Source organism: Aristolochia californica, unplaced genomic scaffold (assembly GCF_029961685.1).
Source record: "Aristolochia californica isolate CCGP_79_NKW_82.1479 unplaced genomic scaffold, dmAriCali1.0.hap1 SCAF_4, whole genome shotgun sequence".
NCBI classification, from domain to species: Eukaryota; Viridiplantae; Streptophyta; class Magnoliopsida; order Piperales; family Aristolochiaceae; genus Aristolochia; species Aristolochia californica.
Window position 1 is genome coordinate 44,992,333 of NW_027182103.1, and position 14,412 is coordinate 45,006,744.

The window sequence follows — 14,412 nt, forward strand, 5'->3', positions numbered from 1 at the left end:
AGAAAACATAGATTATAAAAAGACTTTATCTCTGGTATCTTCGAAATACTTTTGTAGAATAATAATGACATTTGTAACTCTTTTAGAACTAGAGTTATATCAGATGGATGTCAAAACTACGTTTCTCAATGGAGACATTGACTAGATGATTTATATAGTACCACCAGAAAACTTTGTATCTGGTGATCCAAAATCTATGGTTTGTAAATTGAAGAAATTCATCTATGGTCTCAAACATGTCTCCCGTCAATGGTCAAGTTCCATCAAGTTATCACCTCGTATGATTTTGAGGTGAATATTGTTGATGACTGTGTATATCATAAGTTCAGTGGGAGTAAATAAATCTTCTTGATATTATATGTTGATGATATTCTGCTCGTTAGTAGCACTAAAGGCTTACTGCACGAAACCAATAAATTTCTGACGATGAAATTCAAGATGAAAGATCTTGGTGATGCCTCTTTTGTATTATGTATACAAATACTTAGAGATCGTTCTCAAGGTATCCTTAGGTTGTCACAAAAGAGCTATATCGATAAGGTTTTGAGCAGATTCGACATGAAATATAGTAAACCAGGAGACACACCCATCGCTAAAGGAGACAAGTTTAGTCTCAAATAGTGCCCTAATAATGATCTTGAAAGAAAAGATATGGAAAAAATTCCTTATGCATTAGTAGTAGGGAGTCTAATGTACGCTCAAGTTTGTACTCGTCACGACATAGCATTTATAATAAAAATTTTAGGCAGATATTTGAGTGATCCGGGTATGCAATATTGGAAGGCAGCCAAATGCGTGATGCATTATTTGAGGAGAACAAAAGACTATATACTCATTTATCAGATATCAAACAATTTAAAGATCAGTGGGTTCTCTGATTTCAACTTTGCTGGATGACAAGATAGCAGACGCTCCACATCAGACTATATCTTTATGTTGGGTGAAGGACCTATCTCATAGAAGTCTCGTAAACAGACTCTCATAACTTCTGTAACCATGGCTGCGGAGTTTATTACTTGTTTTGAGGCGACCAACCACAGAATATGGTTGCGAAACTTTGTCATTGGGCTGCGAGTGGTAGATGACATTGATATGTCATTAAAAATTTATTGTGATAATAACTTGGTGGTACTTTATTCCAACAACAACAGGAGATCGACGTAATCGAAGTTTATCGACATCAAGTTTCTAGTTGTTAAGGAGAGAGTTTAGGATAAATAGATTTCTATAGAACATATAGGGACGAACTCTATGTTAGCAGACCCATTAACCAAGGGCTTAACGCCTAAGGTCTTTCATGAATACACTGCTCATATGGGCGTTATTTCTAAGGATACCTTGGTTTAGTGAAAGTCATTTCCATACTATATGTTTGCTTTAGACATTGAGTTATTCGATTTTTTACGTAATAAAATTGGTTGCTTATTATTCTATTTCTTAACTTGCTTGTGTTTTTCTATGTGCAATATTCGCATTGCATTAAGGACTTTGGAAATATCTCACTAAAGACTAAAATAGGACCAGTTGGAAATAAGCATGTTCGAGATCACATTGCATGTAATTTCCATGCTACTCATCTATATTTGATCTAAGTCATTGAGTGTATTAGTACGGTGATCATCGTGGTTTAGTCACAACTGTATTGTAATGAAAGTCGTGGTGGTTCTATTATTAATATATAAGAAGGTTCCATTATTAACATATAAGAAGGTTCCATTATTAATAATATACAGATGCGCGCCTAAATAATTTGTAATAAAATTGTTTTAGGAATGATAAGTAACCCAAGTGGGAGATTGTTAGGAAACTTACATTTCCTATTCTAATTTGGGCAACATATTTATTATTTAATTATATTGATTATTTAATAGAATGGGCCGAAATTAAGCGATCTAATTTTGTTAAGCCCATTAAGGAATATAGGCCAATTGAATAGATACCATAGAAAATTATGAGAATCCTATATAAGGAGACACATTATGGTTATGGTCCCCAAAATACTAAATTACATACAATTTCCCTTCTCCCCATCCGGAAGAGAGACGAATATCCATTGAAGAACTAAGGGGATTTAGTTGACGAAGATTACAAAACCAATCGTTCGTTCGTATCGATTGCCCTAGAATTCTGCTACAATAGGTGATCATTTAGAATGGATCCAAATATTTATCCCGAATCCTAATATTATGACATGATGTAAATTCTGGATTAGTATTTAAGAATAAGGTTTTTCTAACATTTGAAAGCACAATCATGTTATATCACCTCTTGCTATCTTGCCTAGTGCAAGGTATGACATTTCAACAGCTCATCATAACTAGAGGATTCCCCTACATTTCATATTCAACCCTCATGTTCTGACTTTGCCAAAACTAGAGAGGAGTTTCGTTTACCATAAATCATCTCTGACCTAGGTCTGACGCAATAGCACAATCTGGGCTGGGTGACATACGTCTGGATTGCGAAAAAACCGATCGGACCACACGGCTGAACAGCGACTCGACCAACCTTGAGGAAGTGTAGTACTGTGGCCGTCTCAACTGTCGTGGTTTTTTTCACTAGAATCATTTTGCGAACTGGGATGGCGGCAGCGAAGTGGCGGATTTGTACTCCATATACCCGATTAACCGGACCGGTACCACGTGGGCCCCCCTCCCACTTCCGAAACAACCGACTACCGTGTACCGCTTCTCGACAGTCCGAAACCGACTCAAGCTCTTAGCACCTCTATAAAATGATCTTCGGCCACTCTCGCCTATTTTACTTCGTCTCCCCCCTAACTCCCCCAGTTGGGCCACTGGGAGTGAGAAAAACCCCCCTTGCAAACCCTAACAACCTCCGGGCAACGTTAAACAGAAAGATCAGACAAGCTCCGGACCACTCGGTTCACCTGATGTGTGTAGAAAGGTGGTTCAAAATTTCACTGTTTGTTCGGTCGAATTACTTGTTTCTTGCTAATTGGAGTTGAGTATTGGTAGTAGTAGAAGGCCTGAGGATGTGGAACAACAACGGCGGAGCGGAGATGTGGAACAACAACGGCGGGGCAGAGATGTGGAACAGCGGTGGAGCTGGAGTCGGTCCCTCTTCTTCTTCTTCTCAGATGGCCCCTCCGGGTACCGGTGGCCCGTCAGTTCCACCGCCTCCGACGATGCTGCCATCTTATAGCATCCCGCTCTCACCGGCCGAGGCGGAGGCGCGGCTGGAGGAGAGGGCCCGCAAGTGGATGCAGCTTAATTCCAAGCGTTATGGAGACAAACGCAAGTTCGGTTTCGTTGAGACGCAGAAGGAGGACATGCCCCCTGAGCATGTCAGGAAGATCATTAGGTGAGTCTCATTAGCGGTTCATATCCGCACACTTTCCTTCAACGTTCATGGAAATAGATGGAATGATAGTTGGAAGATGGTCCGGAAATTGTTCATTCGTGGATCGGGGAACTTCCCTACACGAGGATTCCTTACTTCTGTGGCAATTAACTAAGGATCTTCTTCTGTTGTTAGCTGTAAATGAGTGTTTTTTTGCTTGATATACACCGCTATTTCGAAGTTATGATAGGAAAAGTTGGATGATTTTTTACTTTTGGCTTAATTTTCAGCTTATTTCTTCCATTTTGAATGTTTATTTTTAATTATTTCCCACTCATTTCGATAGGGATCATGGCGACATGTCATCTAAGAAATATCGACATGACAAACGTGTGTATCTTGGAGCGCTTAAGTTCGTCCCACATGCTGTATACAAACTTCTCGAGAATATGCCTATGCCGTGGGAGCAGGTGGGAACTTTTACTTTTATCTTCTTTCATGTAAAATAATACTTTTCCATTCTCATGCCTGCGAAATTCCTGTTTCTTACTTGGGATTTTTTATGAACTTCTGCTTTTAGGTCCGCGATGTGAAAATTTTGTATCATATTACTGGAGCAATTACATTTGTCAATGAAATACCCTGGGTTGTGGAGCCTATATATTTAGCTCAGGTAAGCTTCATTGTTATCTCCTTGAAGAAAAGTAGTCAGACATCTATCATAATATTACTTCTATTTATTTATATGCTTCAATGAAATGTAACAGTGGGGAACCATGTGGATAATGATGAGAAGGGAGAAAAGGGACCGACGTCACTTTAAACGCATGCGGTTTCCACCTTTTGATGATGAGGAACCTCCACTTGACTATGCTGATAATCTACTGGATGTGGATCCATTGGAGCCAATACACCTAGAACTAGATGAAGAAGAAGATTCTGCAGTTTATAATTGGTTCTATGACCACAAGCCTCTTGTGAAGACAAAGCTTATCAATGGCCCTAGTTACAGGAAATGGCATCTGTCACTTCCCATAATGGCAACTCTTCATCGGCTGGCGGGGCAGTTATTGTCTGATTTGATCGACCGTAACTATTTTTATTTGTTTGATATGGAGTCGTTCTTCACTGCAAAAGCATTGAACATGTGTATACCAGGTCTGTCTTTTCCATAATATTTTTTTATTTTTTCTCCTCTTTCATTCTTAGTTTTTTCTTTATATTTTTATTTTTTCGTTCCAGTTGGCTTAGGAACAAAATGGTGTCTAACAATATCTGAAGCATACTGAAAATTATTTGAGGCTGACTTCTGTTGTCTTTGCAGGAGGGCCTAAGTTTGAGCCTTTGTATCGTGATATGGAGAAGGGCGACGAGGACTGGAATGAGTTCAATGATATAAATAAACTTATCATCCGATCCCCTCTGCGGACAGAGTACCGAATTGCATTTCCTCATCTTTACAACAATAGGCCTAGGAAAGTAAAACTTGGAATATATCATACTCCAATGATCATGTATGTAAAAACTGAGGATCCTGATTTACCTGCATTTTACTATGATCCTATTATACACCCAATACTGGCTGCTAGCAAGAAGAAAGTATACGAAGATGAGGATGAAGATGATTTTGTACTACCAGATGAAGTAGACCCATTACTCCAAAACACTCAACTGTATACTGATACGACAGCTGCTGGTGTTTCACTCTTATTTGCTCCACGACCTTTCAATATGAGGTCTGGTCGAATGCGACGGGCAGAAGATATCCCTCTTGTATCAGAATGGTACAAGGAACACTGGTATGACAACTTACAAGTTCTTTGCAATTTCTTTATTTTTCCTTTTTATTGGGAACTATTCTAGAAGTTACTACCTTGCAATGCTAGAAAATGCTAGAGTGCTGCGAGGTATTCTTGATTAGCCTACTACCCTCTAGGCTTCAACTGTAAGTTTCCAAAATGTCATGGATGTGACAATTTTGGTCTTGTACTCAGCTTCACTGGTTAGTCATGAGCAAGTTACCTATTGATTGAGTAGCTAGTATGTCTAATCATCCTGGAGGTTTGTGGCCAGGATGCATACCCTTGTGCAAGGCTACTATATATACTACTCAACTCACTCTGCCAGGGTAGCAGTTGATCCTTGCCTAATATTATTATTTATTGCTCCTGCTGATTTTTTAATGTCATTTACCCTGTTCACTTGCAGTCCTCCATCATATCCAGTCAAAGTTCGTGTCAGCTATCAGAAGCTGTTAAAGTGTTTTGTTCTCAATGAACTCCACCACCGACCTCCAAAGGCACAAAAGAAGAAACACTTATTCCGGTCGCTTCAGGCTACTAAGTTCTTTCAGACTACAGAACTTGACTGGGCTGAAGCCGGACTTCAAGTTTGTAAGCAGGGGTACAACATGCTAAATCTATTGATTCACCGAAAAAATTTGAACTATCTTCACCTTGACTACAATTTCAACTTGAAGCCCGTAAAAACCCTCACCACAAAGGAACGCAAGAAATCACGTTTTGGTAATGCTTTCCATCTGTGTCGTGAAATTTTGCGGTTGACTAAGCTTGTTGTGGATGCCAACATTCAGTTCCGTTTGGGAAATGTTGATGCCTTCCAGTTGGCAGATGGGCTCCAGTATACATTCTCTCATGTTGGTCAGTTGACTGGCATGTATAGATACAAATATAGGTTAATGAGACAGATCAGAATGTGTAAAGATTTGAAACATTTGATTTATTACCGCTTCAATACTGGGCCTGTTGGAAAGGGACCTGGTTGTGGCTTTTGGGCTCCAATGTGGAGGGTGTGGTTATTTTTCCTTCGTGGGATTGTGCCATTGCTGGAAAGGTGGTTGGGAAATTTACTTGCACGCCAATTTGAAGGGCGCCACTCTAAAGGAGTTGCGAAGACGGTCACTAAGCAGCGTGTAGAAAGTCATTTTGATTTGGAGCTCCGAGCTGCTGTGATGCATGATGTTCTTGATGCAATGCCAGGTGGGGTTATAGACATTAACATGTGTATTTTAGTTACTTGGGGGCCCAGAAAGATTTTTTTTTGGAAAGGTGATATTGTTGCTTTTAGGTTCACTTGATAATGCAACTTTTTTCTCTTTTTACAGAGGGAATCAAGCAGAACAAAGCCAGAACCATTTTGCAGCATCTTAGTGAAGCATGGCGCTGTTGGAAAGCAAACATCCCTTGGAAGGTAATTTAAAAATTAGAACATTGGCTTGAAAATCTTGATATAGATTTATGAGTTTTTTTTTTTTTTTTGTGCCATAAATAATCAAAAGAAGTCATTTTTCTGCTTCTTATATATTCATCTTGTTGAATCTTGCTCTAGCTTGACAGTTTTCTCATATCTAGATCTACATCCACAGGTGCCTGGCTTGCCAGTCCCCATTGAGAACATGATTCTTCGGTATGTGAAGTCAAAGGCAGATTGGTGGACAAATGTTGCTCATTACAACCGTGAACGTATAAGAAGAGGTGCAACAGTTGATAAAACAGTTTGTCGGAAGAATCTTGGAAGATTGACACGATTATGGTTAAAGGCTGAGCAAGTATGGATTTTTTTTTTCTTTGATATTGTCAATAATCATTATTTAGCTAATCAATTATTATGTCTTTAATTCATTTTTCAATACTTTTGTTTTAGGAACGACAACACAATTATTTGAAGGATGGTCCATATGTCACCCCGGAGGAAGCAGTGGCTATTTATACAACTACTGTGCATTGGCTGGAGTCTAGGAAGTTCTCTCCAATTCCATTTCCACCGTTGTCGTACAAGCATGATACCAAACTTCTTATCCTTGCACTTGAGAGGCTGAAGGAATCTTACAGTGTTGCAGTACGATTGAACCAACTACAAAGGGAGGAGTTGGGACTTATTGAACAGGCATATGATAATCCACATGAGGCGTTGTCACGAATAAAACGTCATTTGCTCACACAGCGCGCTTTTAAGGAGGTAGATTCATTAATTGTTAAGAATTTAAGTGTTGAATTTTTTGTTTTATTTTAAACACTAAAATATTTTTTTTATTTGTTTTTATTTTATATGAAGAAGTGAATAAGACCTATTATCTTGCAGGTTGGTATTGAGTTTATGGATCTTTATAGTTATCTGATCCCTGTTTATGAAATTGAGCCACTGGAGAAAATCACAGATGCATACCTTGATCAGTATCTCTGGTATGAAGGTGACAAGCGCCATCTCTTTCCCAATTGGATTAAACCGGCAGATTCAGAGCCACCGCCTCTGTTGGTTTATAAATGGTGTCAAGGTATAAACAATTTACAGGGCATTTGGGACACTAGTGATGGACAGTGTGTTGTAATGCTTCAAACCAAGTTTGAAAAATTCTTTGAAAAGATTGACTTAACAATGCTTAACAGGTAATTTACTTTCATATCTTGACACAATTTTCATGGCAGTATTATCATTTCAGGTGTAGCTCTCCTAACTAGCTTATGTGATTTTGTAGGTTACTTCGTCTGGTTCTTGATCACAACATTGCTGACTATGTCACCGCAAAAAACAATGTGGTGCTGTCTTACAAGGATATGAGCCACACAAACTCATATGGTTTAATTCGTGGCCTCCAGTTTGCTTCATTTGTGGTGCAATATTATGGGTTGGTGTTGGATCTGTTGCTGCTAGGGTTGACTCGTGCAAGTGAGATTGCTGGCCCACCACAGATGCCTAATGAATTTATTACTTATTGGGACACTAAAGTTGAAACAAGGCATCCCATTCGGTTATATTCTCGTTATATTGACAGAGTGCACATTCTGTTCCGTTTCACTCATGAGGAGGCTCGAGACCTTATTCAGCGCTATTTAACTGAACATCCTGATCCAAACAACGAGAATATGGTTGGATATAATAATAAGAAGTGTTGGCCTCGGGATGCACGGATGAGGCTCATGAAACATGATGGTATTTTCCACTTCTTTCCTATACCTTTTTGTGATTAAACTAGACTCGTCTCACGGTTTTACATGTAGCTGACATTGTTTGCAACTTCTTTCCAGTCAACCTTGGGCGAAGTGTTTTCTGGGACATGAAAAACAGGCTTCCGCGAAGTATCACGACTTTGGAGTGGGAAAACAGTTTTGTCTCCGTATACAGCAAGGACAATCCCAACTTACTTTTCAGCATGTACGTTTAGCATTCTCTATACTCTGTTCAACTTCCTCAGTTTGGTTAGCTTTTAAACTGTGATTTGAGTTACAGCTAGACATGTAATTTGGAATATAGACAACCTTCATTGTGTGTAGTCCTATGTTTAGTTGTTGGCTTTTGAAATAATATAGGTGTGGATTCGAAGTACGGATACTGCCAAAGATAAGAATGACTCAAGAAGCTTTCAGCAACACAAAGGATGGAGTTTGGAACTTGCAGAATGAACAAACTAAAGAGCGTACAGCAATTGCTTTCTTGCGTGTTGATGATGAGCACATGAAGGTTTTTGAAAATCGTGTGAGGCAAATTCTTATGTCATCAGGATCGACGACATTTACAAAGATTGTAAACAAATGGAATACAGCTCTTATAGGTATATACAAAACCTTGGTATAAACTGAAATATTTTGATGAAAAATGTTGATGTCTAATGGAGCTGGATTCTCGTTTGTTTTGACAGGTCTTATGACATATTTCCGTGAGGCAACTGTACATACACAAGAGCTGTTAGATTTGCTTGTAAAGTGTGAAAATAAAATTCAAACCCGTATTAAGATTGGTTTGAATTCAAAGATGCCTAGCAGGTGAATGCTTTTTCTTGTTTATGAGTCATCAAGAATCTTTAGGGAATGGTAATTTGCCTGGTCTTGTTGGTGTGGTTCTTATCATGATTTGCTTCCCAGGTTCCCGCCTGTTATTTTTTATACCCCAAAGGAAATTGGAGGCCTTGGCATGCTATCCATGGGTCACATACTGATTCCACAAAGTGATCTGCGGTATAGTCAACAAACCGATGTAGGCGTCACACATTTCAGGAGTGGAATGAGTCATGAAGAGGATCAACTAATACCAAATCTTTATCGCTACATTCAGGTAATATTGAGATTCAGTTTAAATGGTTTGGTTGTTAATGTTTTTGTACGAAGCTGGTATTAACTACTGCCATTTGTATTTGACAGCCATGGGAGAGTGAGTTCATAGACTCTCAGCGTGTTTGGGCTGAATATGCATTGAAGAGGCAGGAGGCACAGTCACAAAATCGTCGTTTAACCCTTGAGGATCTAGAGGTGAGTGTTTTACTTTGTTCTTTCATCCTTGCTTTACGTAGACATTTTCTGGCCCTGTTGGGTGTATTTTTTTTTTTTTTTTCTAGTTTGTCATCTTGAATGAATTTCTGTGATTGATCAAAATGTCTATGAAGCAAGCATGCAAATATTTTTTCTTATTATTTTGATTTTGATTTTATTTATTTATTTTATGTTTTTGAGACTGAAGTCTGGGTAGATATTAATTGTTTGTTTGGTGTATTTTTCAGGATTCCTGGGATAGAGGGATACCAAGAATCAACACTCTTTTCCAGAAAGATCGGCATACTTTGGCATATGATAAGGGGTGGCGAGTGCGCACTGATTTCAAGCAATATCAAGTTCTGAAGCAGAACCCGTTTTGGTGGACACATCAACGACATGACGGAAAACTTTGGAACTTGAATAATTACCGGACTGATGTCATCCAGGCACTTGGGGGGGTTGAGGGCATACTTGAACACACGCTATTTAAAGGAACATAGTAAGTGTATCCTTAAAGCAAAAGGCATCTTCGTTCTTTTTTGGGCAGTTTGTAATGTCAGTAACTTATCGGTTTTTTCTTTGCAGCTTTCCGACTTGGGAGGGTCTTTTTTGGGAAAAGGCATCGGGTTTTGAAGAGTCAATGAAATACAAGAAGCTGACAAATGCTCAGAGATCTGGTCTCAACCAGATCCCTAACCGAAGGTTCACGCTTTGGTGGTCCCCTACAATCAACCGTGCCAATGTCTATGTTGGCTTCCAAGTGCAGTTGGATCTGACAGGGATATTTATGCATGGAAAGATTCCAACCTTGAAAATATCTTTGATTCAGATTTTTAGAGCCCATCTATGGCAGAAAGTCCATGAGAGTGTTGTCATGGATCTCTGTCAAGTTTTGGATCAGGAATTGGATGCTTTAGAAATTGAGACTGTGCAGAAAGAAACAATACATCCAAGGAAGAGTTACAAGATGAATAGCTCTTGTGCTGATGTTCTTCTTTTTGCTGCACATAGATGGCCGATGTCTAAGCCCAGTTTAGTGGCAGAGTCAAAGGATGATGTGTTTGATCAAAAAGCCAGCAACAAGTATTGGATAGATGTGCAGCTCCGTTGGGGAGATTATGATTCTCATGATATAGAACGGTACACCAGGGCCAAATTCATGGATTATACAACTGATAACATGTCTATCTACCCATCTCCAACTGGTATGTCATATGTGACAATGCTGTTGTTTTTTCTTTTTTGTAGTTGAATTTTGCATGTCATACATGTCTGACCAGTTTATATTTAAGGTTAAATGATATGTTTTTACTTTACATAAATGATTTGCAGGGGTTATGATCGGATTAGATTTGGCGTACAACTTGCATTCTGCCTTCGGTAACTGGTTTCCTGGCTCAAAACCTCTACTGGCTAAAGCTATGAATAAGATCATGAAAGTATGCTTCTGCTGTTTCCTTCTTTTTCTTCCATGATTTTTTCCTGTTGTAGCATGCTGGGGTCGCCTCATTTATTAATTTCTTTATGCGTTTTAAAGAAAAACTACATTTATAAAAAGAGCTATGCATAGTTTCTGTGTCTATTCATTTCTTGAAGCTCTGATACGAGCCTGAAACTTTTGCACTGAATCAACTAATGATTTTGTTCACGTCTACAGTCAAATCCTGCTTTATATGTTCTGAGGGAACGCATCAGAAAGGGTCTGCAGTTGTATTCATCTGAGCCTACGGAGCCATACCTTTCGTCTCAGAACTATGGGGAGATCTTCAGTAACCAAATCATCTGGTTTGTTGATGACACAAATGTGTATCGTGTCACAATTCACAAAACATTTGAAGGAAATCTCACAACAAAACCCATCAATGGTGCCATCTTTATATTTAATCCACGAACTGGACAGCTATTTTTGAAGGTTTGTTTATTTAGTTTGACCTAGTCTTTTATTGTTTAAGCTTGATAGCTCCTTGATTCCTTATACAATGTCATAGGGTTTAGTGTGTATTTTGTCCTTTCTTTTTCTGATTAGTAGCTCCTTATATAACATGCCAGGGTGAAATTGACACGTGCATTTTGCCTTTTCTTTTTTCCCTTACAGGTTATTCACACAAGCGTGTGGGCTGGACAGAAGCGTCTTGGCCAGCTTGCCAAATGGAAAACAGCTGAAGAAGTAGCTGCTCTAGTTAGATCATTGCCTGTTGAAGAACAGCCTAAGCAAATCATTGTGACACGTAAAGGAATGTTGGATCCTCTGGAGGTCCATTTACTGGATTTTCCTAACATTGTTATCAAGGGAAGTGAACTGCAATTACCATTCCAGGCTTGCTTGAAAATTGAGAAATTTGGGGACTTGATTCTGAAGGCCACCGAACCACAGATGGTTCTTTTTAATATTTATGATGATTGGTTGAAGAGTATTTCATCATACACTGCCTTCTCTCGTCTCATTTTGATCTTACGTGCTCTACATGTGAACAATGAGAAGGCTAAAATGTTACTAAAGCCTAGTAAATCAGTCATCACAGAACCGCATCACATCTGGCCTTCACTCAACGATGATCAGTGGATGAGGGTATGTTATCAGGCAAATTGTCTATTTATTAGTTAGGTGTTCTTCTGTTTTTGTGAAGGTTGTAATGTTTCTTTGATGCAGGTTGAGGTTGCTCTAAGGGATCTTATACTTTCGGATTATGCAAAAAAGAATAATGTTAACACTTCAGCACTGACCCAATCTGAGATCCGTGATATCATACTTGGGGCAGAGATTACTCCACCCTCACAGCAGAGGCAACAGATTGCAGAAATTGAGAAACAGGTTATTTTTTAACCCTCTGCATCTGCTTTTTTTCTAATTCTTTTTTTTTAGGTCCTTTCATCCTACTAGTCAGAACTTCTGTGAGTTTCTCTAATAAATCTTATTCTGCAGGCTAAGGAAGCAAGCCAACTTACTGCAGTTACAACAAGGACAACAAATGTTCATGGCGATGAGCTCATTGTTACCACCACTAGCCCATATGAGCAGGCCGCCTTTGGGTCCAAGACTGATTGGCGTGTGCGAGCAATATCTGCAACAAATCTATATCTTCGAGTCAACCATATTTATGTGAATTCAGAGGATATTAAGGTAAAATACTACTTGACCTTCCATTGCACTTTGGTTTTTCACTCACTTCAATCTGAACTTTTTAGATTGGAATATAGAGAGAATAATCTGCGATTGCTTGTTGATAACAGGAGACTGGCTATACGTACATCATGCCCAAGAACATATTGAAGAAGTTCATTTGTGTAGCAGACCTTCGGACTCAAATTGCAGGCTACCTATATGGTGTAAGTCCCCCTGACAATCCTCAAGTCAAGGAAATTAGGTGTATAGCCATGCCGCCACAATGGGGAACTCATCAGCAGGTCCACCTTCCTGCTGCTCTTCCTGAGCATGAATTCTTGAACGACCTTGAGCCTTTGGGTTGGATGCATACACAACCAAATGAGCTTCCCCAATTGTCACCTCAGGTTTGTTCTTTTAGCTTTCTGAATCAATATACTTTCCTGTTTCACTTTTTTCTTGAGCTGTTATGTAGCTAAAGATGGAACTCATTTTATTTTCTTATTTTATTACAGGATCTTACCTCACATGCTCGCATTCTGGAGAATAACAAGCAATGGGATGGTGAGAAGTGCATTATTCTTACTTGCAGTTTTACTCCTGGCTCTTGTTCCTTGACTGCCTATAAGCTCACCCCAACCGGTTATGAATGGGGTCGGATCAATAAAGATACAGGAAGCAACCCACATGGCTATCTTCCAACCCATTATGAGAAGGTTCAGATGCTTCTCAGTGACCGCTTCCTTGGGTTTTACATGGTAACATACTGAAACCTGGGTTAACTTGTGATTTACATGCCTTTTTAACTGATTTCATGACGTTTGTGTTGCATTAATTTTTTGAGAAAAAATTTAAAGTGTTTTTCGTTATATGTTGAGTTCAGATTCCAGATAATGGTCCTTGGAACTATAACTTCATGGGGGTGAAGCACACCGTGAGCATGAGGTATGGTGTAAAGCTTGGGACAGCAAGAGACTACTATCATGAGGATCATCGACCTACCCATTTTCTGGAATTCAGTAACTTGGAAGAGGGCGATCATGCAGAGGGAGATCGGGAGGATACTTTCTCATAGAAGCTCTTACTGTGGCTGACTTGTGTACTCGGAAAATGTCTATAAAAATGTTTATAGAAATCCACATGTCCATCTTGCTACGGAAGCTTATGTTGTACCCTTAAGAGACAAAATGAGGCCTTGTAGATAAATACGGTTACTTTTTGTAAGGATTTTTTTAGGTTGAATTTTTGGCGATCTGCATCTTAGAAACATCCAAGGGCTCTCTCTATTACTTTTTGGTTCGCGCATACTCAGTGGTGTAAATTGCGTAATGTTCATCTGGAACTATTGTAAATATGAGCGTAGATTCTGTCCATGATGAAGCTCTGACTATGGGACTTGTTTTGGATATCATTTGCATGCCACCGAGAGCTCATGCCATCTGGATGGCTTATCAATTAGTGGTGGGTAATATGTAATAGTTTGTGAAATGTTATATTATGTTACACACTCAAGTTTAATTACGAATTACAATTTACAGCTGTGTAACGGATACTATTTAACATATAATACCTGTATATATACGATGTGGACTTTCTGAAACAGTAACACCACCTCTCATGTGAACAATTTGATACACAAGTTGAAAAGTCCAGGATGATTAATAGAAGTTCCATTGCTGCTTGCAAGACCATCTTCTGGACTATCCTCTTACCGTGAGAATTGCGACAACGGTCATGCAA

General features: G+C 39.1%; 1 protein-coding gene across 1 annotated transcript; it reads left to right on the forward strand.

Moving 5' to 3' along the window:
* Positions 1–2,779: 2,779 nt before the first annotated feature.
* On the forward strand, positions 2,780–13,941 carry LOC137963852 (pre-mRNA-processing-splicing factor 8A). The gene is made up of 26 exons (XM_068811071.1): positions 2,780–3,324; positions 3,650–3,773; positions 3,884–3,976; positions 4,071–4,461; positions 4,628–5,102; positions 5,512–6,302; positions 6,428–6,513; positions 6,689–6,871; positions 6,967–7,281; positions 7,405–7,709; positions 7,799–8,253; positions 8,349–8,475; positions 8,631–8,872; positions 8,960–9,083; positions 9,183–9,372; positions 9,459–9,566; positions 9,815–10,068; positions 10,155–10,774; positions 10,902–11,008; positions 11,227–11,481; positions 11,665–12,138; positions 12,220–12,381; positions 12,493–12,690; positions 12,801–13,079; positions 13,188–13,430; positions 13,556–13,941. Exons 1-26 carry the CDS (start codon positions 2,996–2,998, stop codon positions 13,745–13,747), a joined length of 7,122 nt encoding a protein of 2,373 aa, XP_068667172.1. The 5' UTR covers positions 2,780–2,995; the 3' UTR covers positions 13,748–13,941.
* Positions 13,942–14,412: the final 471 nt, after the last annotated feature.

Excerpts from the sequence above, each read along its gene's own strand:
- LOC137963852 (XM_068811071.1), top strand. The coding sequence starts at position 2,996 with ATGTGGAACAACAACGGCGGAGCGGAGATGTGGAACAACAACGGCGGG. Across the intron at positions 6,872-6,966 it reads TATGGTTAAAGGCTGAGCAA|GAACGACAACACAATTATTT; the intron begins GTATGGATTTTT and ends CTTTTGTTTTAG. Across the intron at positions 8,476-8,630 it reads CCCAACTTACTTTTCAGCAT|GTGTGGATTCGAAGTACGGA; the intron begins GTACGTTTAGCA and ends GAAATAATATAG.